Source organism: Papilio polytes, unplaced genomic scaffold (assembly GCF_000836215.1).
Source record: "Papilio polytes unplaced genomic scaffold, Ppol_1.0 DF824303.1, whole genome shotgun sequence".
Lineage (NCBI taxonomy): Eukaryota > Metazoa > Arthropoda > Insecta > Lepidoptera > Papilionidae > Papilio > Papilio polytes.
Window position 1 is genome coordinate 1,088,368 of NW_013524901.1, and position 26,239 is coordinate 1,114,606.

The 26,239-nt window shown below is 34.4% G+C and overlaps 2 protein-coding genes across 4 annotated transcripts in view; both read left to right on the forward strand.

Annotated features, from left to right (window-relative positions):
- The window catches only part of LOC106101197 (four and a half LIM domains protein 2-like), a 92,511-nt gene that overhangs the window by 63,496 nt on the left and 2,776 nt on the right, over positions 1–26,239 (forward strand). For both annotated transcript variants that reach the window (XM_013280360.1, XM_013280351.1), the window contains exons 7-8: positions 11,854–12,054; positions 14,396–14,570. In XM_013280360.1, coding sequence (XP_013135814.1) covers positions 11,854–12,054; positions 14,396–14,570 — 376 coding nt within the window. The remainder of the gene's footprint in view (positions 1–11,853; positions 12,055–14,395; positions 14,571–26,239) is intronic.
- LOC106101210 lies at positions 5,876–7,526 on the forward strand. 2 transcript variants are annotated; one of them, XM_013280370.1, is made up of 2 exons: positions 5,876–6,780; positions 6,985–7,526. In XM_013280370.1, the coding sequence occupies exons 1-2, from the start codon at positions 6,143–6,145 to the stop codon at positions 7,439–7,441; spliced, it is 1,095 nt and encodes a 364-aa protein (XP_013135824.1). In that variant the 5' UTR covers positions 5,876–6,142; the 3' UTR covers positions 7,442–7,526. The 2 variants fall into 2 exon arrangements, with proteins under 2 accessions (XP_013135824.1, XP_013135828.1); XM_013280374.1 differs by having other exon boundaries at positions 5,877–6,780; positions 7,216–7,526.

The window sequence follows — 26,239 nt, forward strand, 5'->3', positions numbered from 1 at the left end:
TTTGAAGTGTCGGTCGTCTGGGAATGTTTACGGACACAGCTTCGTAATAAATATAATTAACCCACGTCTACGAGGACTTGGGTAACGGTGGAGTGAGAATTCAAACCTCTTTCAACAGTTATCGAAGACGTGCCTCCTCCAGTGTTTTGTTTCCAGTTGAAGATTATTTGAACGTTTCAAATTTCCCCGCGTTTCTAGTGTATCTCTGTACGAGACCTTTAGTGAGATTTTAATGTAAGTTTTTTTTTAATTATATCATTTCTTAGTTTTAATTCATGTATAGTCAGTAATTTTTAAATTGAAAAATATATTTCAAATTTCTATTACGGATTATACTTATTCGTAGTAAAAACAAATAATAGATGTACCGTTTTAAAGTTTCTTATTTTAAATTACAGTTAATAAAAAAATGGAATAATTAATGTCGATTTACAACTTTACTTTTGGACATTGTAACTAAAAATAGTTATGCTATCCGATCACAGATGGCGCTGAAGTTAAATAACGTAAAGCTGAAATTGCTTTGAGTATTCCTATTTAATTTTTAATAGTAACGTTTTTATTAGATTTTAAAACGAAAATTATTTATTGCAATAATTCATTTTTTTTTATTTTACGAGCATCTTCTATTCCTATGTCCCCGAAGTGGGGCCGAGGGCGTCCACAGTACGCCGCCAGCTCGCTCTGTTATTTTACGAGCATACTTTGGTTAATTATAATTTTGTTATGCTACAGTGATTTCATTGGCATGCGAAAGTTTAGATGGATGGATGGATGGATGTTTGTTAGAGTTAGCCTAAACGGCTGAATGGATTTTGATGAAATTTGGTATAGATGTGGAGGATAGTCTGGAAGAACACATAGGCTACTCACTTTTATTTTTTTAATTCCACGCAGAAGGAGTCGCGGCTTAAAGCTAGTTTCATTATAATTTTTAAATCATTGTTATTGGATATACGATTATGTTGGCTTGCCTCAATAAATAATTAAAAAGCTTTTGTTTTCCATCGTTTCAGGAAAATTTGGATACATTATTTTCGAATAATGAATATGTTTCCATTACATTTGGTGATAAAAATATTTATGCCTTATAGTCCATTTGCGACAAACTATTCGCCGCGCAATAATATGTTGCAGTGTTGTGTAGGTCAGTTACACTGCAATGTCCTTCTCTGTCGCCAACAAAATGTATGAAAATCATAGTTTATACATACAACATGTGTTTATAATTTTTTTAATTCACAATGTCTTAGACGTAACATCTGAACAAGGTTAAAAGTAAAATTTCGTTTTTTATGTTTAACTAATCGCCTTTACATTTATTTCAATACAAACACCGCGTTGAGACAACTCGATTAGTCTACATTTGACAATAAGATTTATACAATCATGGAATGTGTTTGCATATTTCTAGGCTGGAGTAATTAATGTAAATCCCACACCTTGTGGCCTATAAGATCGGTGACACTTTGTTTTCCGCCCACCATCTTTCATTTTGTTGCAATAATAATCTCAGTAACACTTGGAGGTCGACCGTGAAAAATGTCGTTGACATAAGCCGTGCGAATAATTGGCAAAAATATAAGAATCTGCGCAGTTGATTATCTCTTGACATATTGACGCTTACAATTTGACGGCTCGCCAATTCTATTATATTATTTATTTTAAAATAATCTATTTTTGTGTAATAAACCATTGTTTTCTTTTGATACAAATATATGGTAATAATTATTATACAAATTTTAGCTTTCGCCCGCGACTACGATCGCGTGGAAATAAAAAAGGGGACTATGTGTTCTTTCAGACTATTCTGTACATATTTGCCAAGTTCGACACACAAAACATCGAGAACCGATCAGCCGTTTAGGCAACAAACTTTAATAAATCCGTTCATCCACCCATCCGAACTTTCGCATTTATAATATTAGTAGCCAATGGATACGATTGTTATCGAATTGAAGAGAAAAATTAATATCTTGAAACAAACACTTAATGATTTTCTTAAAAATTTTGTCTATAAAACAACAATTTTATGAAAGTACAGTACAATATTTGAAAGTATATATCAACAATTAATTAAATACAAGATGCCGCCATGACATTGAAAATAAAAAACCAGATGTCTTTAAACATCAGATAGTAATTCATTACGAAGAAGTACGTAAATCGTCATAAAATACGATCTAAAAAACGAAACTGTCAGACGAAAGCGAAGCGGACTGTTCGCGCGGCCGTCCTGCTTCGGATCAAACGGCAAAGCAAGAATGATTTCATCCGATATATCTTCATGATCCGTAAATTTCATTTTAAATGTCCGATAACCTTGTAATCGTTAAAAATAAATGAACGGTAAAACACGTAACATTTAATTTATTTAATTTATATTCAGCCGTCGACCCCGTAATATAATAATTTAAATGGCATTTTAGTTAAGTGACAAGCCTACGAGTCGTTAATAAACTTAACCCGATGCCAATATAAGTCCGGTACACTTAATGGACCACGATACGATCTAATACAATTATTTAGTTGCATATGGATTCTCTTGGATGGCTCTGAACGGCTTCGTAAAAACTTCTCTCTTCCATAAACCTCCGATAGAATAGAGCAAGTTTTTTTTCTATTTGATATCAATACTTAAGTTTATTTAAACAAATAGCGCTACGAAAATTTACTTATATTTAGCCACAACATAATTATTCTATTAAAAGATTCTCTCTATCTCTTTCTCCATTCAACCGCGTCTAGTGCAAAACATTTTTATGAATGAAGGCATTGAATGTAGGCCGCGAAAACCTTGAAATCTGTTTGTGCGTCGTTGTACGCCGTTGTAACGGCGTTACTATTTCGTGACGCTACGTTCTACGTTATTTTATTTTCGTTCGTTACTTTACGTAAGAAAATACGATACATTTCCAAAAAAATCTTAACACTCTAGAATACATTGACCTTTATAAGTATAACGTTTAAAATATTAATATCATACTAAAATAATATTGTATTTCGGTAGTGTTAACCTTTTAACACCAATACGGGCTGCGTCCTTATTGCATGGGCCCGGCCAGTGGTGCGCACGGCCCGCGTGACGTCACGCGGTGTAGAGTTTCAGCGCTCGCCCGCGCCGCGCCACTTCTGATTACTTTCACTACAACCAAAGGCAAGGTCATACAAAGCTTTTACGGCACTCTGGTTAAAGAGTCCAGGTGCATTTACATTATCATAGTCTTTTCATTTCTTTTGATTTGAATTTAGAAATTAATTAACCATAATTTACTATAGAAAAAAAAATCAGACGAATTGAGTACCTCCTTCTTTTGGGAGTCGGTCAACAAAATAAATCATATAGCCAGTTTGATCTTTAAACAAAATACGGTGTCGTTAGTGTTTTTGTTTTAGTATCCAAGGAAGGTGTAACAATAAATCAATTTAAAAACTTTTTTAATTTGATAAATTCTCTATAATACAGTGAAAGCCGCCCATCTCTTGCGAACAGTGTTGCAATTGTATTTAAAAATATTGTTTTATCCAAAAGAACTATATAAAAGACATCATTTTCATCAAAATCTTCAATTTTAATCAAATACTCTTCTCTTCAAAGACTAACGTAAAATGATTTCATTATGTTGGTAACAAATCTCCTCTCTGTTAACTGATTTCACACGGGCCTGCCCGCGTCATCACCACGTCATACACGCTGCAATTAGATCCGTGCGATTTACAGACATACAGACGAACCGATCGCACCGGACTAACATTAACATCGTTTACATTCTATTAATATTATTGAATACAGATCACTAGCTGCTTGTTCTACCAATGCAACTCTTTAATAAACTTTATGGCTGTTATATATCTCGTGAACATTCAAATATAGAAATCGATAAACTTTTAAATTTGATTAAAGTTTGTAATAATCAGAAATTTATACAATATGTGAAAATCAAATCTCACTACCTACAAAAGTGAACGAATTCGAACTAAAGTAAATACATTAAAAACTTTATGAGAATCTATCTTTGATCGGTTTATTATATTTATCTATTGTTTGGCATGCATACAACTATAAAACGATTGTAGAAGCTATTATTTGAGTTCTAACCACTACCAATGTACCGTGTTTGAGCTTTGAAGTATAGGAAATTACACGATTAGTCGCATAGAGCATGCATTAACAGACACCTCGAAAATATCACTAAACTAGCTGTTCCCGTGCGACTTCGTCCGCATGAAATTATATTTGGTTGTTTATTACAAATGTCAAAATGACATGACATGATGACAACCTTGCTTCCTTGATGTCCAGCTTTAGGGTTTTTATCCAAAATATTTACCCCCTAAGTTTAATGATGTTAAAATATATAGCATAAAGCGTGACGCAATTGTAGGGTTTTTTATTTAAAAAAAAGAATTATCCAAAAATATGCTGTAATTGCTGACATCTTAGGCAACAAAGAAGTGTGTGTTTACGCTTTATTATAATAGTATAGATTAGAAAAAATCCATTTTACGTCGTTTTTTGTTTTTAATATAAAACAAGAATGAGAATGTTTGTAATTCTTAGCTTCTAAACATTTAACCAATGGATTTAATTCACTCCTAGGTATTTTAAAAAAGATCGATTAGGAAATAAAAATATCTTCAACATTAAAATGCGATAATAGTTTAAATTCTTACAATGGTTAGCTAACAAGTACGTTAGTAAATTATTTAAACAATTGATTGCTAGTTCTCACAATAGATTTATTTTATTAGTAAATGGAATAAAATAGATAAACCGAGAAGTAAATTATGGTGTTGATTTTTGAATAAAAAGTTTTTTTTAGTCTCTGAACGTATGTCAATTATATCATTTCCATTCCCAGAACAAAATTCAATAATAATATGTAATTACAAGTAATTGCAGACAGAAAGGAAGTTTCCGTCTACAATATAGCTATTGTATATACTTATAGGCTTGGCAATAAAATAATTGGCAACGTGACAACGGATAGCCGATGTTTTTCTACGAAAGCTGCCGACGCTAAATGTCATGTCTTTTGAGGCGCGTGCGCAAATAATAGCGCACCAGATGTTATTGTTTCGATTGTTTTTTTGTTCATGGATGAAATTAATAATTCCTGCTTTTATTCATAAAAATCTTATAATGAATATCTGTTGTTGCTTTACAATTCTGTAACTGCCAATATTATTTGTTGAACAATAGCCATATTTTGCAGTGAAAATATTGCTTTAGTTAATTTGCTGTTATGGCGATTTCTAGTGGCCTAGTCATTAATCATTTGAGATAGAGTTTCCTAGCGGTTTTTGTGGTTACAAGCCTGCTCTGTTCAATACGGAAGCTTATAGGTATTTTGCTTTTAAAATATAAAATATTGTTATACTGCTAATGAATTTTAGCATAACATGTAGACAGTTTCTTCTTAAAAATTTAATTTTAATACCGGACTTTAAACACTCATTTTATCTCTTCTTTAAATCTGCTGACTCACTAACAGCCAGTGTGATCAATAATATACTTACTATTTTAGGAGCAACGAAGTCTGATTTCAATGTCAGATCATCGGAGGCGTAACGTTGTATCAAAATAAATCTCCGCCTATGAACAACGGCTCGGTTTTTGAATATTGCTTGAGTTATTAGACGCTTGTAAAAATAGATCCACAGCAGAGAGTTGCGAGGCGGATAAGCTTTAATTTGATTAATTGCTCATGTAAATTAATTTGTATAAACATCAATGATGTTACCCACAATACTCATAAAATGTAATGGAAATCGTGGTTCTGATTAATATGTTTGCTTTATTAAATAAAGTCTAATTGACCAAAAGCTTCATTACAAAACGATAAGGAACAAATGTCTCATTAAATCATTTGATCCATCCAATTCATTGTGACAAAATGAACCTCATTGAGGAACCTTGAACATCGAGATTAAACGAGACATAATCGCAACGAAGTTTGGCCACACGGCCAAAATTATATTCTAAAAGTGGACACTAATCTGGCAAGAATAGCATTTTAATTTTCAGTTGTTCATGTCTTGCCCCGGCGTCACATCGCTGCATCCCGCGCCCCGTCACCCACTCGTACTCCGAGGAACTTTAACCCCACTCCTACCACCCCCTTAGTTCGTGCCCCGAAGAATGGGACTGATGCTTTCACTCGTGATATCATATGCGGGAATAAACGAAGCAATAGAATGCTTGAAGCACATAATTAGGGGTGTCGTGCCCGACGGCGAACCAAACTTTGAAGTACTGGTGGAATACTACACGCGGCTACTTAATAAATCATCAAACTCATCGTCCCCCGGAGAATGGATAAAAGAATGCGGTCAAGGATATCTCGTCTTGACGGAAGATAAAAATGGTTCACTCAAATCCGCAGCAGTCAAATATTATGGACAAACACGGTCGGCCGCCATCTTGTTCTCGACAAAGATCTCTAGTTTCGGCCAAGAATCTGTCGAAGAGACTTCACAAGCCAACGGTACCTATGGAGCGGACCTTTATACACCGACTAAAACTAAAACAATTATATCAAATACTTCCGAGTCGGTCAGCATAGGAGGAAGGAGTAGAATAACTACTCCTCAAAATACAGTAAATTCTGATAATTCATTTGATAACGAAGAGGAATTAAATGCGGCTATAGAGGACAAAGATAAATTATCATGGCATTACAAACCCCAAAGCCCGTCTCGGAAGCCACTACCAGAAATTCATTTCCACTCATACAACGCCGACAGGGACAGCACCGCTTACAGCGAAGATTTTTTAAGGTTACTATTCAGTGATTTTGACAGCATGCTAATAAGTGTGACTACACGTTCATCACGAACCATTGTGACATTGTTACCTGATTGTTCACATTTAGTGCATTTCCTCATAAGCACCAGAGCACGCATAGAGATTAGCGAGTCACTTATTTCATGGATTCATTACACTTGATGATATTCGACTCACATAATGTTAATTTGTTTAAGATCTCTTGACGGGATTAAGTTTCGCCCTTTGCAACGTAACGACCCGAGTGGGCGTCGCAGAAGTTTTAGGAAACACCATTCTTCTTCATCAAATGAGTCAAAAGCATCGCGAGACGAAGAATTAAAAATGTTCACTTCACTCGAGGAGGAAGAATTTAGAAAAATGAATGAAAGCGAAAACATTGGAAGATTCGGAAGCACGCCTAATTTATCGACACGTTCTTATTCCAGAAGTCGATCGAGAGAGAAGTCGAAGGAGAGAAGAAACGATAGATGGAGCACGGAAGGGTCTGTGGATAGCACGCCCGAAGAGGACGTCGATGAGGTCAGACCTAGATTGAAAGAGGTCCCGAAGTTAGACTCGTTCATCGAAGAAAATGACAATAACAAAGACACAAACGAGGTAACCAAGGAGACGGAAGAAGACGTTGATTTCTGGGCTAACTTCGGAGATTAGCGCTTGCAGTTGCCGACGCACGGCTTGCACCAGCTTCGATACCAGCATGACTGATAATGTTGAATATAAAGCGTTGAGACCCTTCCTTGCGTTTTGTTTTTGTTACATTCCGTAGTGTTGTTTCAATAATACATTCCTTTACGACGGGAACCTAGTGTATAAATTGCAGCTTTAATAAGTTTGGCTTTTATTAGACAATCTAGAATCGAAAACTATGCTTAAAAATCTTTGTAAAATATCACATCTGCTACATTTACAAGCAATACACCTTTATCTAGCGATGACAAAATGGTCTTTTAATTGACACCTTAACGAAACTCGGGTTAAATAAGTTGTTAAGACTAGAACAGCTACACTAAATATATCAAAACGTAAATAACTAAAACTCGCACTAAACACCAAGACCACAATTCGATAGCAGCTATATACTCGTAACTTTAATAAACTTAAGCAAATTGGGTCTATGTAACTCTAGTAACTTATTGATTAGATACTTTAACCTAGAGACTAAAACCCTATATTTAAGTATAGATAAATTGACATTCATTTCGAAATACCTTTATATCGTAACTATTTGTGATCTTTCATAAATTATTTTGTCGCATTGGATGTGAGTTGCATAAGCCGTACGAAAATACCGAGACATGGTGAGCCGGGGACCTCGACCCACTTGTCTCTTAATGAAGATGACGCGCGTCGCATTCACGAAAGGATATCATAAGTAACTCCCATTATTATAAGGTTATGGATGTAATTTTTTAACATACTCCAATCTTTATAATTAGTTTGTGGCATGAAAATTCCAACTTGTTCGTACTGTCTTTATTTTTTTTACTCTATATTTTAAGAAGATATTCAATTGCGTCAGTTTTAAAATTAATTGTTTTCAAACTCTAAATTGGACTTAATCCAGGATAAACATTAAAAAGATTGATATCCAATGACGCTTTTTTCACAAACCAAACACCGAAAGAATGACGATTCCTGATAAGTTAATTCAATTAGATTTTAAAAAGGCGAAGCTCAAACTCTGTAAAAGAACAAGCAACCGTGTATTAAATATAAAATTAAAATTTAATCTTAAACTGCATAGCTCGTAAGCGCATACCTAGTCGCTCAATGTTTTTCTATACTGCGGTTTAGAAAACAAGTTAGCAACGATATTATGACCGCGGTTGTTTTAACACAATGGGCTTCCTGCTGTAAACTAACACGACTACATTTATTTCAAAGCGACCACTCAAAAGGTTTTTACGACCACTAACTCGGTAATGAGAAAATAAAGCAATCCTTTGTCAAAAGACCATGTTGTTACAACTTTAATATTCTAGTTGTTAATTTTATTTATGAAAGAAAATTCACATTTGAATTATTGGTTTTATTAAATAAAATTCACTCTAACCCTATTAGGATTTGTCAATTCTTATTTTCTTGTCATTTTCCGAACATAAATTTTTGCACTAATACAGATAATATTATCGCAAATATATGAATTAAAAAAAAAAAAACAAAACATAAATAATACAAGGATAAAGTACAAATCTAAATGTTTTAAATTTTTTAAGAATTAAAATGTCTTTCATCACATAGTATCCTTTCTATAAAAGCGATATTTTCTTTTCAATTCTCAATGTGGGTGTATTCACAACGAATTTAGATACGTCCTTTTTTGTTCGCCATCATCGTTCGTCACGGACTAAAAATATTCCGTTCAGACTTGACGTAATGCCAAGCCAAATTCGATAACTATACCATAAACAAACATTTTTCCCAAGGATTTAACTCCCCGCTTAAGTATTATAAAAACTTAGTTACTGAACTTTACAATATTTTATGTAAATCCGTCAGCAGTGCGAGTACAAACCTTAAGGCTAGTTTTTTAACTGATTGGAATTGCGATATCTATGATATAGTTGGAGGAAAATTTAAGAAAGCTTCTATTTAAAAAAAAATATGCGTTTTAAACAGTTTTTTTGCGAAACGAGTGGGTTTTGCTGAATGTCAACCGTATGATAAATTATTGTTTTGTTTAGTATCGGATGTATCAAAACAATTTCGGGATGGCAACTCATCCGAATACGATGTTGTTCATGAAAAATCTAGATAGAATGTGCCTTGAATTTAAAAATATAATAATGATAAACTATGAAAAACTTCGTAAATCACCTTAGAATACCAAGGTTGATAAGGACGAGTTCATTTACCTCAACTAAACCTCTTGTTTCACTAATAATTACTTAAACTCCGATTATCTAATGACCTAAACACAGATTAGTAAAGAAAATAATAATTTGTGTTAGTTATTTTGATGTCGATACCAATACTTGATTAAGTAGAGATTTCGGATTTAACATTACAATTAACTGTCTTGACACACTTATTTCCTTCACAAGTCATACACACTTGGACGCACACTTACTTCAATCAATTATAACACATCCAATTTTAAAGTCATTCTTCTATTTTTAACATTTTTATCACAATCACTAGTTATTCTAAGAATTTAATATAACAAATTGTGACGAAAATCGCGCATTTTCCACAAGCTGCGTCGTCCAACTCAATTTTGCGGAATTCCTCCCACGACCAGATGTTGCCTTACAAACCCACGGTCTCAGGAGACGCCGGAAGTATTTATTTTTAAGTCGGTGAATGATTCTCACGATCACGACCAAGACCTTGCGAGGTCTGAAACAAACAACACAGTCAGTGTCTAGACATTTCGAAATGATAGAGCATGCGTTGTTCAAGAATTTTAATTGATCAATTTAACAAGGAAAAGTTTATAACTCAAAGCATCTCGCAAATATTGTAATAAGGCAGTAATATGAGTATATTTTTACTAAAAAAATAGTTGTGACCTGGATTAAATGTCTAACCTAGAAAATAATGCTAATTCAGAATAATAAAAGATGTTAGTTCAATGCAAAATATTAACACAACTTAAAGTGACTTTTGTATACAGACAATCCAATCCATTGCGTCCTGTAATGATAGCTTCGAGGAATAAACAGCAACATGTGGGGTAAATCCATCAATCCCTACCATTCTAAATGCGTGCTTCTTTTAAAAGATTCTTCGAAACATACCATCTTTGATGTAACTGTAGCTGCAATGCTTATTGTTACAGATCAAAATCGCGTTATTTTATTCAACAAAAAGGTTTATTTAACTTCCGATTTTTAATTGACATTCGTAATTTATCCTCCAATAAACAGTTTTTAATCTTAAATAAAAGTAAGATTTGAAGGCAAACAACGATCATAAAATTTCAATCGAATTGGATATAATTCATGGTTATACATATGTTTTATGATCTGATCATGAAATTTTAAATAATCGTCAGCTGAAGATATCTGATTAAGGTTTCGATCCGTCAGCAAATGTGTCTTCGCCGCGGATAATCGACAAATTGACAGACTTATAGCAAATCATGCTTGTATTGTGCCAATCAATAAATGCCTGCCAATTACAATTGAGCGATAGTCAAAACGAGCCAAGTGATAAGGGATTCAATAATATCGTAACTGATGTTTGCCGGCCTACATTTCATAAGTGCTCGGGGCGGAATCGGATCTGGTGAAGCGAGCGCGGGGGATAAACGTTCGCGAGGGAAACGTGCGATTCTCGGGACGTTCGGAAACGCCGCCCGCGCACCTGCCCTCTCCGTCACTCTTCCAAATTTAAATCCGAAACTCCCCCCACCGGCGCGACCGCTTGCGCCGCTAAAGATTCTGGAATAATTCCTCCAATTCAGCTCTACCGGTGCTCGCCATTCGAATTCGGGTCGCGACCGCGTTCGGTGATATCGCTTTCTTTGCTACGATAGGCGACATCGACTCTAGCCATGGCCGACGTTGATGTACAAGTCCAGTATACCACCACGGAGAGAAAGACCAGGAAGGTCAAGAAAACGTCGAAGCGTAGGGAATCTAAGGACGGCGAGGTGACCGTCACCGAGCTCGAGCAGACCAACACGACCAACACCAACGACGATGGGTATGTGCAGTGGTGGCCAGCTCCCTTGACCCCGTGACAAGTGCCATGTGACGCTGCTCGTAGTGCATCTGTGTCCGAGTGTCGATTACTGATCGCGTTTGATCATTAGTGACGTTTAGAGTTACCTATCAGTATAGGGTAGTATACCCAATTTTGGCCACCCTCACATACCCGACCTAATTTAAGGTATACATTGATAAAATAAAATAGTCTTAAAACATTATTTTCATGTAGTTTTTAATTAGTTCTTCACTATTTTGAAAATACGACTATCACATAACTATCAAATTACAAAATAATGTAATAAGCTTTTCCTCACTCTATGGATATTTCACAGTGACTTTGTGTTTGTGAATTGGATTGTGTTTAGTTGTAGGTAATAGTTGTTGAATGTCCTGGTTGTTTGTCCTCAGCTAATTTTCAGCGGCGAGTACACGAAGGCGATGAACAAGGACTGGCACAGCGGTCACTTCTGCTGCTGGCAGTGCGACGAGTCGCTGACCGGGCAGCGCTATGTGCTGCGCGACGACCACCCCTTCTGCATCAAGTGCTATGAGAGTGTCTTCGCCAACGGCTGCGAGGAGTGCAACAAGATCATCGGCATCGATTCTAAGGTTAGTCTACTTTACTTTACTATTATTACTAAATTTGGGAGAAAATATATGTATATTTTTTTTCTATTTGTGCCAAATATTACACCAATGTCTTTCATATCTACTGAAACAAATAGCTAGTAATATATTTTTTGTGTTTAGCCTAATCTGAAAATCTAAAATTCGAAGAAACAGCAATTTCATTGTAATCTAAGGTACAGATAATGTACTCAGTACTAAAATATCATTAAATGTCATCTTCCGAATGCCGTCCTTAGAATAGCACTGAGTGATGGCATTGCTTAGCTTTGTTACACTGATCAAATTTAGTTATGTCACTCCAGCCGGCCCAGATTCTTCAGGCGTACTGCACACGGCCCCAGTTACCGCTGCCAAGCCAACATAAAGTGATACGTGAATGCTCACAACATACATACATACATCTAACACGTATGAGTTTTCCTGTCTGGACCAACATACACATAGCCAACATACAAATGTACTTTGATTGTTCTCGCGGCTTGCTTCATCCACTGCTAATTAAATCTTAAACGAGGATGATCTAAGATACTACATGTAAACATTTCAAAACAATTTTGCCTGTCGAATTTATGTTCAATTATATTCCTCTGTGTTTATTCGATCACGCGTCAAACAAACAGCGGAACTATTGTGTATGTTGTGTATATCGGCTGTGGTGAAATCGTCTTAACGTTCAGCTTCGAACAAATCTGCGTTGCGTTTTTCGAAAACAAACACGGTCGCTCCAGGCGAGCTATTCTTGGCCCGGGAATACAGTATTTTCGACGTGTTTGTTGCGGGTTTAACCTTGAGCAGCCATGGGTGGATCCATCAGGCGATTCGCTGGAGATTTATGCGCGATCCGAGTCCCGCTAAGAGTTTCGTAATCGGCCAAAATAAACATTCATATTTTATTGACATTACGACATTTAGTTCTAAGCGCGGGTTCTCCGGTTCTTGTCGGCCTGCCAAGAATAGAACAGAAAGAGGGGAGCTTTATTTTGAAACCGAAAGCATTCGTCAACGAGCGCTGTGCACGGCTAATCTTTGTGTTAATGTCATTTGACTTTCGTAAGATGAAAAATATTTTCACCCTTATAAAAACCTAAAACAGTTTCTACAACAACGGACACAAACTTGCGAAAAGGCTTTTTAACACCATGAAATTATAAAAAGCTTGATGCGTCTGTAGAAACCAAAAATCCATTTCAGAAACATCAAAGTAGTTATTGGGCTGTGTGTATTTATCATTAAACGATGTAATGTAACATTATTCATACAAATTATATTCTTACAAAACCGTTATTTGGTCGCTGAACCTGTGAGCCATTTAGATATTGCTGCTCTTGAATTATCTTGAAGCATAAAATACAACGAACCACGATTTTCAATTGTTTGAAATTGTTCCAACTATTTCTCAACACTCATAAACATGCACACTCGTGTGAAATGATAAGACTACGGTTTGAACTGCCGGTAATATTATTACATCGAAGACGTACTTTTGCTTCGCTCATTGAAACACGAGCTTTTTGTCATATCTTGAGCTTTCTAATATGAAGCTATTGAAGATTCAATTGGCTTCACTAATTTGGCCTTTTTTCAAATAATGGAATGAATAACACCAGCATAATTCCTGATTAGTCAATTGAAAAAGTACACTAGACAAACTTACTTACGAAGGAAATTGTAACTATTCTAAATCACAGACTACCAACAATCAATGAAACATATTACGTATGTTCTATTGTTGTAAAAAAAATTAAGCGATTGACAAAGTTCATTGTCATAACCTAACGGTTCATTGATTGTAGGTAGTGAACAGTAGACAAGGATAAAGAAAATTGTAGAATAGAAAAAACTGCCTAATGTATTATAATTTCTACCCACACTGCTTTAACAATGTGTTAGCAACGATCACTATTTACATGGGGCTTGTATCCCATTAATATGGAAGAGTAGACTAAATGTGACATTACGACGATCAAGGACTATATTTCACATATTCTAACAATCGCAAATTCACGTTTGACTACTGCTATTTAAAATTTTATTCGTCGCAAATATTCTGGGATCTGTACAAAATTTACATATGTTATTAATATCAACGTAGATTGTAATTTAACTTTTAAGATGTCGACACGACGGCGAGCATCATCTTTGCCCTAATTCCTGTTGCATCCCTTGAGATGGCCATGGAAATAGTAGTTGTGACTCCTGGCTGATCGCTTTATGGAAAAATAATTGATCGTAATAATTGATCGGGCATAAAAGATTTAACCTCTATTGTAGTAATAAGTACGTAGATTTATTTAAATTGAAACTGTTGTATATTGTCCAGGACCTGTCGTACAAGGACAAACACTGGCACGAGGCGTGCTTCCTGTGCGCCAAGTGCCGCGTGTCGCTCGTCGACAAGCAGTTCGGCTCTAAGCTCGAGAAGATTTACTGCGGCAACTGTTACGACGCACAGTTCGCCAGCCGCTGCGATGGCTGCGGCGAGGTCTTCCGTGCTGGTGAGTATCTACTTTCATATTTTTTCATTTTAATCAAGTACGCGAACAAACTATGGTTGTTCTGATCCTACCGACAGATGGCGGTACATGTAAAGATAACAAAGCGAAACACAGTATCAAAGCTAACTATTTTTTTTAATAATTCTATTTAAGTTGAAAAATCTGTGAAATCCCCGAGGTTCCTAATTACCGATGCGAATAGTTAGCAAAAAAAACAAATAGTCGTTTTATAAACAGCTCGGCATACAAACATAAGGTTTAATTCGTGCATACTTCACGCGTATTAGGATACTTCGAACATGTATTCTAGCATAATGTATAAATAGAGCAAACTGATTGATACTTCTAAATAAGGTGCGATGAATCAAGTCGTAAAGAATCCTTTAATCGTCGTTACAAGGGATTTTTTATCGAAACGTTCGAATGACTCATGCTTACCGACATATAATGGTCTTATATTTGTATCCAATTATTTTTATATTTATAATGATAAATCTGATTAAGTTTTTTGGACAAGTTTAGGAGGAATTATAGAGTACGTAACCAGGCGTATACGCTTTATGGATTTAGTAACAAGGGTTGTAATATTACATTTAATCTTTTTTATTTTATAGTCACACGGACTTTTTCCGATTTTAGATGCTAAACAGTTTACAAGAATTGCTTCGTTAGTGGTAAACTAGCATATGTACAGACAGGAATCCTCGATGACTCGTGGCCTGACCAGCCTTTTAAGGTCTGTGACTTACCCTTGCTGGATAAGGAGTCGATAAGGTTATTACAGAAAAAACCCGGCCATTGCCAATGTCGGAGCCTCGTATATCGCGCGCACATAACGGGGCATAATTTTGACTTTTAAATCGCGCATAACGATTTCGACCCGCGAGTTCCTAGAATATGTCACATACTTTTAACTTGTTCTCCTTTATGTGTCGTATTTGATATGTTGTCGTTTTCGATATGCCCTTTTCGTGCAATAACTGCCTGTATTATTGGCCTTAATGGAAAACAATAAATAGCGTTGAGGGTTCTTTTGATATTTAAAACAAGAGCTATAAAAATAATAATCAATTATAATTTAAAATCAACAAAGTCTTAATGCGAATTTTCATTACTGAACCTGTGCAAAAGAATTATTTTTAAAACAAAATGAGATAGGGTTGCCTGTATATTCAATTGGCACCTAACCGCAAAGTTCACAGTTGTAATATAATTGAATTCGTAAATTCCGTCTGTAGGTATACGAGCAAGTCCTTTTGTGTAGCTCAGTCAAACACGTCCCCTCGAGTTTTCGTTCATGTAACATACCTACATTTAATAGGAAGTTCATATTTCGCGCTCATGCACATGAATAGGGCTACCTACGCTGATTCTGTACCTAGTCATGGTATATTCCCGGTCGCTTAAAGCTATTAATTTTTAATTTCCACAAGACGATTTTTTTTAATATCGTACATGTTCACCCAGCTCACAGAAGGGTGGTTTTGCTGTATGTAAATTTGCGTACGCTAACTTGGTTAATTTTTTTTATTAATGGTGACCTCTCAATCAATCCAATTTAGTTTTCTAATTCTGTGACAGCATAAGTAAGGCGTCGCTGTCACTGGCCATTGCGAGGCCTAATTGGGCGCGAGTCGGCAATTTACGACACGCCCGTCGTCGGATTGTATCACAAGTTAATTCACTAACGTGTCGGAACTATTCGAGGATGTTAGATTCAATTTCCATTTGTGATATAAATTGAGACCGGCGAGAGAGATGCATGGCTGGTGGAAATAGGCACACCATTAAGCACAATACGTACGAGTTGCTTTATTAGCATTAAAGAGTTTAGATATTTCATATAGTTTATACAAATTTCTATTATATTTACATTAAAAAATAACGTGTGTTCGCGTATAATTCTCTTGGCAACATAATCGTGTTACCGCAAGCTTTGTTACCGTTACAACTGACGCTCGTTGCTACAATACAGAAGTGATAAACCGTTAACCTTGTTTTACATCAGATCAATCCACTAAACTACTCGGATTACGAACCTGGAGTAATAGACTTTTAGATAAAAGGTTAGATAACCTCAAATTAAAAATGTTAAACTCAGTATACGATTTAATGGTAAATAACTGCAAAGCCAATATAGATTTTCACCCGTAGAACATAGGTAGTGCAAAATGACCTATTTAATATGATGTGTGCTTAAATTATTGTATATGTGCTATTATAAATAAAAAAATCAAAAGGATTATTTAAATTAACAAACGCTTTTTGTAAACCCATTGTTAAATTCATTTTTTAATCTGATCAATCAGAATGACACTAAGTTAACAGTAATTGAGTCATCGCGTAGGCGACATTAATGGTTAGTAATAAATTATACGCCATTGCGATGGACAAATATATTTAAATTTGACCAAATCTAGGAATAAATTCCTAACCAGATGTGTCACGTACGTTAATACTAAAGTAGAATTCTAGTCACATATTACAACATCCTAGTACAAATATTATTTCTATTACATCAACATTTTTAATAAAAGTTGGTTCATAATTTATGTAATGTTTAATTACTATATTGATTTTACTTGATATTTCAATTATATGGTGTCACTTCTGTACCGCGGTTGATCTTTGTATGTTTGTGGTCAAATCTCATATTTCAATTGATTTACAACTCATATTTCGATGAATCATCGATTATTTTTATGGTTCTATGTCATGCCTACTGTTTGCGGAATAAAAATCGATACTAAATATATTTGCATACATTAATATAAAAAATATAGCTAGGTTATCCAATGTTGCAAGTAATTCACAAATAATGTACTTATTTATATAAATTTACTAATGACAGTCAACATAACCTCAATGTTACTTAATCTTCAAAATCATACTCGATATTAGTCGTTAAAACGTTTTATTCGAAACCCTAATAATTCGTATTCTATACCTCGACTGGCTCTGAAACTAGTACGTACCGATACTAGTCTAGCTACACGTGAGAGCCATTTGATTAATTTACGAGGTGAGGTAAAGGCACGTACGTTATAATTCAAGTAAGGTCAAAGATGTAATATCATTTTGATTATTTATCGGCCATTTCAATCCTCGCTCGGTCATATCGCAGTCATTAATTTAACACTATAAGTAACGCTTTACTAAATGATCTCACGTTTACCATGACATTATTACACTTCCTAAATACACTTGTTTTTACTATTTCGTATAGAAATCGTACGAAAAAGTATTAACGCTTATAAAACTCCCGAGTAGTCACCCAGACCACTTAAAAATATGATGAACCATCGAGAGCGCGGACCCCGCGGTAAAAAAATGACAGTCTGCTCTCCCTACCAATATACATACGCAAATACAAACATGAACTTTGTTCCGTGTATTAACTTATATTTTCTTTTATTGTCGAATTAATGCATATTTAATAGTCACTCATATAAGACAACATTGCTTCTGGTTAAGTAATATAGATTTCTCAACGTAAATCTTCACTAAAGGACGCCATTTATGTCTCTGATTGTGGCAGATACTCTATTTTTTTAATTTAAATAAATATCTATAGGTCATGTTTTAAATATCCTTGTAAACAAATTGTGTCATCAAATTGTATGTAAGATCCGTTCAATTAAAGTCCCCTGTCATTATTTAGCACCGGCGACGTGTAAAGGAAATTCTAAAGGAGCTGTTATCGTGTGCGATCAATTAAGTTAATCCACAGCCTGCCAGTGCCGGGTGTAGGCGAGCGCTGTGTTGTGCCCCTCGCATCAGTAGCCAGTAGCGCACCGCCAGCCGCGAAGCCTGCACGGCCATTACTCGAACATTCCATTCGTAAATTCCCGCGCTTTTCTCATCTGTGACACTAAAATTGTCAATCAAACGCTAAATTTTACGGTTTTCACATTTTTGATAATTAAAAGTAAACGACTGTGTAATTTTTAATCGGTATTAAATTTAAAAAGTTTTTTTTAAACGGCGGGAAAATGTCTGCGGACGTTTTGAGTGACGATTTCAAATCTCGCCTGCACCTAACTACTAAAACTGTAGGGCAAGAGAGGATACGAAGGGCGAGGGAGAATAATGAGGATGTAGCCATACTGTCCATGTTCCTGCCTAACGCGACCGCCGAGCGGGAAAACAAGAAATTCTGTTGTGCACTACGGGACAAGTGCTTACAAGGCGATGCCAGAAAAACTATTGCAGGTTTTATTTCACTTCTACATCTATATTACTTAGAGAAAATATTTCTTTCTTGTATATAATTCTCAATAGTAAAAAGCTCTCTTTTCACCAAACAATATTTGATTATCTGAACGGCTGCGGGTCGTTTCTTATAATTTCTTTCTATAAAAACTTTCAATTTATCTTAATATCTAAGTGCGTTTTATGACTAGCTGTTATTAAAATTATCAACAAAAGCTTCGTTTCGCAGAAAGTTAAACTTTCTAAAACGAGTTTCGTTTATCGCGATAAGCTTGTATAAGCTAAACGGTTGAGCTAAATCTAAAATATCAAGCGAAAGACTTATTGAAAGATGTAATTGATGTTAGTATTTAAATATTATGTTCTTGGATTCTACAGAGATCGTACACTTGTATACTAGAATAGGAAAATATTGCCAACTTAGATTCAATTACCTTCCTTACTAATGCTGAATCTATTTCAATATTTTACAAAAGCTTTTCCAGTTATTTTCATCTTTGTTCTTTAAAACTTTTTAATTCAATAAACTTTGTATTCAAACAATTCGAAAGCAATTAGAGTTGTTTCGGAAATCCAGCAACAAAGTTGTTGCCAAAACTTGTTAATTCGCTACGCTGGCTTGATCGGAATATAGACGAGACTTTAATGTTACCGCCTGGTTCGTATTCTTTTAGTAAAATACAGTTATAAAAAAATATTAAAGAATCAATTCGTATTTTTAAAACTTTAAATCATACAATAGTTTAAAAGGCATTTTAACGCGTTTATATTACACAAATAGAATATAAGTAACTTAATACTTGAAATATAAACCTACATTATAAAACTGGCACGCGAAAATAATTTCCCTCAATAAGGTGGGTAAAAGTTGCAGTTACTTTATTAAACAAGGTAAAACATACAAATAACGCTCGAATGTCTCCCTTAAAACATTCCTTGCCCTAGGCTGACTAGACGACCTACACTTGATAAATTGAAAGGCACGCGGAAATCCCTCCGCACTGCAAGCAGAACCTTACATACTTCAAATCTCTTTATAACGAGCCTCGTTAAATGAGCAAACTTTAGAGTATAAACAATTTGTAATTCTATATATCAAAATGAATAACATGAAACATGGATGTACCAAAAGTTTTTTTTTAATATCAATTATTCTAACACGCTGTATTTAAACAACTAAACGAATCGTTCCATTCAATTAGTGTCATTCAACAAGGAAGGCAAAGTCCAGCCTAAATGTTCATTAACAAAACTAACATACTGTATTCATTTAGAACGGACGTTAGCAAATATTTGCGTATCGATTTTACACCGTGCGTGTTTGGGACACTTGTGTACCCTGACGTGATTTTATTATTTGAACCTCAAATAGGTACGAGCCTTGAACCCTGAGTATAGTGTTCCCGAGTTCAGGAAAACCAAAGTTAGAAAAGTATCTACCACTACATTATAATCATTAACATCCCACTAGATTAGTTTTATGCAAATTATTGGTTTAATGCAAGGTTGCTGAAGTTTCAATTTAATTTATCGTTACCTAGTAATTCATTAGTGTTAAGTTGAACTAAGTTTTAACGGAATAAAACTCTAGTTATGTAGTTCGGAAACGCATTTCATGAAGTTATCGAACTACACTAACCAATGGATAAATAAAACTGCTCATAAGAGATCACAAGTTTATTCCACCCGTTCTTTTGTTTTTAATTGTCCATATAGATTAGAGTACTATTACGTTTACAATTTTATAACAGTTTGTTGTCCGTGCGCTCATTTTCCACGCGAGCTGCGCCAGTGACACGCTGCGTTGCTGGTGTCACACCATGTTACATCTGACGCGGTGCACCTTGACATGCTTTGACACAAATTTTGAGTTAATTTATTACCGATTTATAATTAGTTCCATAATTATTTTGTTGTGGGGTAGTTTTATAATACAACAACAAGAACTCGTTTACATACATATACCCAATCGTTTGTATATACTTAGTTGCCGGCTTCAAACCGGATATTGTCAGAACCCTCCGGAAATTGTCGATTGAGAAATATTACACTAAAGAGGAAGGAATTGAAGCTTACAAATCTATTTGCACAATGATTTAATCTAACTAAAACAAGGAAAAACAAAAGATTTTTCTTATAATCTGGCGTTTATCGGGAAAATTTTCATTGTAGGAACTATAAAATACGCTATAACTTGTTATCTTTATAGGAAAACAATCTTGAAAGCAATTCGAAGAGTAAATCATTTATTTGTGCAACTTGTATGCATGAAATATTACGAGCATTACGTCAATTAATGCCAACCCACAATTTCGGACCTTGACCTAAAATTTTGCTTTTGCAAATATGCCGACAACGTTAATTAGTATTCAAGGATTAAAAGCTGCGTATGAAATAAACGTTTCATTTGTTATTTATCTTTGTAAAAGTTTGTTTTGTTCACTAGGACAAAGTGTCTTATTCGAAGTTTTACGATTTAAGATCTCTTCTAAAAAGTAAACCTATTTTTCAATTAAAAAAATAAAACACATGTTCAATAGAATATTACAAGCTTCGTTTTAATTTCCCACGTAAAAATTTACGAAGGATAAGTTGTTTCTTTGGAAAAGCAATTTCCATTTAAATGAATGCTGTTTTGGTCGTAGCTGATTCAAAGCAGCAGTTTACGGTCTGGATATAATCTGTCGTGACTGCGTTCATAACGGTACGAACAGCGAGGCTATTCGAAATCGTTCATCTAAACAAAATTTGAATCATATTTTTATTGTAATGTTTGCCTTTTTATGTTTTATTGCTGTATTCTTTTACTTAATTTGTAAATCATTTGATGTTTTATAGATATTTTGTAGACTAAGTAATTAATTATATACAAATATCGTTTTGGGAAAAGATTTATATGAGCATAAGATGTCCTCAGATTTAAAGGAAGGCCATTAAGGCTGTTATTTGTATTAGCTGTATTATAATTAACATCGCGTTACGCTAATAATGAAATAATAATTGAACAAGTGTGGCACCGATAAGCTCGGATTGACGCAAGTTCATGGTTTCTGATTAATCGAACGGCTGTAATTAAGTATTGTTTTTTTATTTTCTTATCGTTCAAAACTAACAAAGCAATGAAACTTCAGCCACTAATTACTTTAAACTTTTATTTAGGATAGAATTAATTTTGAGTACCGTTCTCAATATTTTTCCCATGTAACAAGATTTAAGCTTAATTTTCATAGGACATGATTTACAGATCTTATTTGCTCTAATAAGAAAATTTAGGTTAAGTTACCACTGAACTTTGAGATACTCATTAGGAAACTACTTGTAACGTTCACTAAGAGAGTATTCTAGTATTGATTAAGTATGACAAACTTGTAATTAAACATTTATCGCAATAATCCGTTGTCAATACTCAAACATGTTCAAGTGTGGGTTGGTCCATGGCAGTTTGTCTTATTTAGATAAAATCGTGGCGGGGCGTGGGAGGTCCCGAGGGTACGAGTTTCTAGTAATTCAGCTTTGAACACCTTTCACTTGAATATTTGTAATACCAATGTAATTGACGTACGGCCTAGTAGACCATAGACTATTGATAATTTAAAACTGATTTTTAATGTTTTAATTAAGGGTTATAACTTGTTACATTATTTTTAAGCCGTTTGAAATTATAGTGAATTCTAATGAATTTACATATATTAACAAGAATTTGACGGCCATTTAAATAAAAGTTTACAATTGATTCGTTTTATTTTAATTTAGTTAATGCTATTTAGTTACAAATATAATTAATTTTGAAATAGTTGAAACATCTGTCGGCAAACATAATAATTTGAGAAATTGTAGATGTTGCGTTACTACGTTATTATTTACCACTTCAATGCCAATTAAATTTGGCGACAGTTATTGTTCGTCTCTAACAGTAATGCCAAATTACATTATTATTTTCACGTACTAAATACAGATATATAGAATATGTATAGATGTTAACAAAAATGCTATTGTGTGCGAAACGTTTTAATCATAAATATTACGCAGCGTTTAAATTAACTTTATAAGTAAACAATGGCGTGTCAGTACGATTTAAGTACGAAATATAATAAATAAAATAAAATAATGGACATTGCATTCAATTTGTTTTTGAGTCATAACTGCAAGACGTGAATTATGAGTCGCCAGTATTGCAAAAAAATAACAATAAATCTTTCTTTAATTGTACTTGTCCAAGTACATATATGGGTGTTCGTGGCCCTTACTGGTAAGGCTAATCATGCGTGACGGCGGAAGGTTGAGGTGAACCGCACGCCATCTGTCGGGCAACCTTTGCGCACAAACATCGATCACTGCCTTCAACTTCGACGGCAAAATAACTACACGAGTGTAATTTGACACACTAATTTAATAGGTAAAAGTATCTCTTATTCAAGTATGCTTTCTAATAAAATACTTTTAAATATCGTAATTTGTAATTATAAAACTCTTTTTACTTCATAATTCGATTACACAAATTAAATTGTAAGCAAGAAAAATACGTAACAGATTATAAATGGAAGAATTTTTCCGATAGACCACGTTAAGTGCAAGAACAATGCGTTGCTAATTTTCTTTATCGCAAGAACTGCGTTGTATTTATTACAGAACATACATGAATTACATATATACGACATACTTATGCACTAACAATCACGTCCCTTGCAATGATATTATGATGCTTGAATAACTAGTTTTTATCTCGTTTTTTAAACACAGACTCAAAATATTTTTTGTCTAAAACTACTGAACCGTTGAACAGGTTTGTTGAATGGTTTCTTACCAGTAAGACTATAGTTGTAATATTTATGGTACTTTGTAAAGACGAATACGTAATCCATTAATAAACATGTGCACTAGTTGCTTCACAATTGTCTTGTTTAGCATAATTTATGCGAAGATAAACATCGTGCGGTTTTTTACAAGTCAAAGCTTATACATCTATATTAAAAAATGTTCATTTATGAGTCTTATTTTTACAGTAATCTAGTGGATTTTCAGTTCATACGCATGTACTATAAATAGATTTGTTACTTTAGACATTCAGCCGCCTTGAATATATTTACCATAAATTATTTAAATAACTTTGAAATCCCGCCTTAAAGACCATCTTCCAAAACAAAGTAAGCAACAAACAAAAATATTTACACGCTTAATCTCCTTGTTTTGTACACTGGTGTATTCAAATAAGCACTCAATGATTATTACGTAAGCGACCAATATGGCTTGTATAATGTGTAAAGAAACTTGCGTTGCCCTGTGTACTGTGCCCACGCGTCTTAGCTGACATCATGCGACCTACTGCTCCGTTTGACGCAGCCTTCGACACTTATACGATGTCTAAACTTGATAATGAAAAAATTCAAACCTTGATCGCATTTATATTGAGCTATTATGTCATATCGGACATTATGGATAAAAAGTACCGACGAGTGAGTCTAATGCAGTAGACAGAAATTCTACATAACTATGTTTTGTTTTATCGACTTATATCCTAATTTTTCGCTTGAGTATTATTTAGAAATTTGTGAAATTGTCTTTGCTTTGCCTTTGCAAACGCTTTTTATTCTATTGAATCTTTATACGAGTATCTAAGACATAAACGTAGTAAAAGTTTGAGAAAACATACGTTTTGTATACGAGGTTCAAAGTCCTGTATGAACATTTACGATGTGTCATTGTACAACAAAAGTCGCTATAGTTCGCAGCACGCGATGTTCTACACAAAACTTTATCTGGTATTCGATCCAATAAGTTTTCCCATTAAACTTTAATACCTTTTCCCATGTACGGTTGACTTGGAAAATGTTTTCATGGTATAAATCGATTTGCACGAAATTGACAGACGCAATAAAAATACATTGTTGGTTTTGTTTTTCTATAAAATACAAGCCATCCACGCTCTTAAAACCTAGTTAATATTTGGTTTTAACCCTTTTTCTACTGAATTGTTTTATCGTTTTATTTCTAGTAGTTTTCGTAATGCTTTTAACTTGTTAGTGTTATTAGACAAAATTGAATTGCAACGCTAAGTGAAAGTAAGCCTCTCTAAAAGCAAACTCGCTCATCAAGGTTCACTTTCTAAAGCTTTTAAAGCATTTAAGAGTTAATTCTATTAGTAATTATACACTTGTATCGTTAAAATGATTAAATTAATCAGTCTTTTTTTCATTTACTTTATAGAAATCAATTATTTTAAGTTGCGCTGTTAAAACATGTTGCTTCTCTAAAATCTTTGCAGCGACCCCTGAGTACCATGTGTGCATGTAAATACAAATAAACTATAAAATCGAAGTAAATTATCATAGGGTTCTTGCAAAGCGGAATGAACCTTGAAAAGGGGAATATCGCGTGGTATATTGAAATATCGGGGTTCCATTGGCAGTTGTCACATGCATAGCTTCAACTCTGTCAAGGACGTGAAAACAATTCCGATATATTGACAGCACGACACGACAGCAGCACGGCGATAAGGGCGCGTTCACAATGCTATTACTTGCACGTAAACAATGATTTACTTATCTTAAAAACATATTAGAAGGGTATAAAGTTGACACAACTCATAAATATACATAATAACTTCTTACTTTACAAAGAATTATTGAACAGATTTCGTAAAGGTGTAGGTTCCCAATTTCTTTTGTTTCATTTTAATAGAAGTAATTTTAACAGAAAATGTAATGCGAAATGAATACCTATTTTCTCTGCTTTGGACATGTTATTATCTCCATAATACTATTCATTCAATTCATTTAACCTGAAATGAATAAAGAAAACGATTGTTTACAGTATTCACCCATGCATTTACTCGTATTTCAGACTCTTTTCTCTTGAATGTAGAAAGTCTTTGTTCAAATATAGGTAGCAAAAGATAAAAGGTCTTTGTGTGCGAGCCTTTATCAATGGTGGATGATGTCTGAAACGATTCGACAGCGCAGCGGTGAATTTGCATTATATTATTGTTCGAGGTATATCTCGCTGAGCGCGCACCCCCTCTAGCTGCAGATATGTTTTATACGATCAATGAAAAAGCATTTCTGTATGGTGAATGCAATCAGTCTGCTGTTCTTTCAACGCTATGATTTAAAAGGACTGCATTTACTTTTGTTTATTAGAATTAGTTCATACTTTTCATAATGTAATTAGTGCAACGAATTTTCAAATTATGTATGAATCAAATTATCTACCGCATCGATTGAAATCTTAATACAATTTATAGGTTTTGTCGTTCATTTAACTAGTAGTAGTAAAGTAGTACAAGGCGCCCCCTAGCGGCCAGTTCCCGCACTTCATTAATTGACGCCGCGCGTTTTCTCTCGTGTTTCAATTAACTCGACACTCATTCAATTATATTATGTATAGTCTATTAATAACGGTAATATGGATTAATGACTTAAAGATTATTGTCTAATTACGTTACTGCAAAATTTATTTTT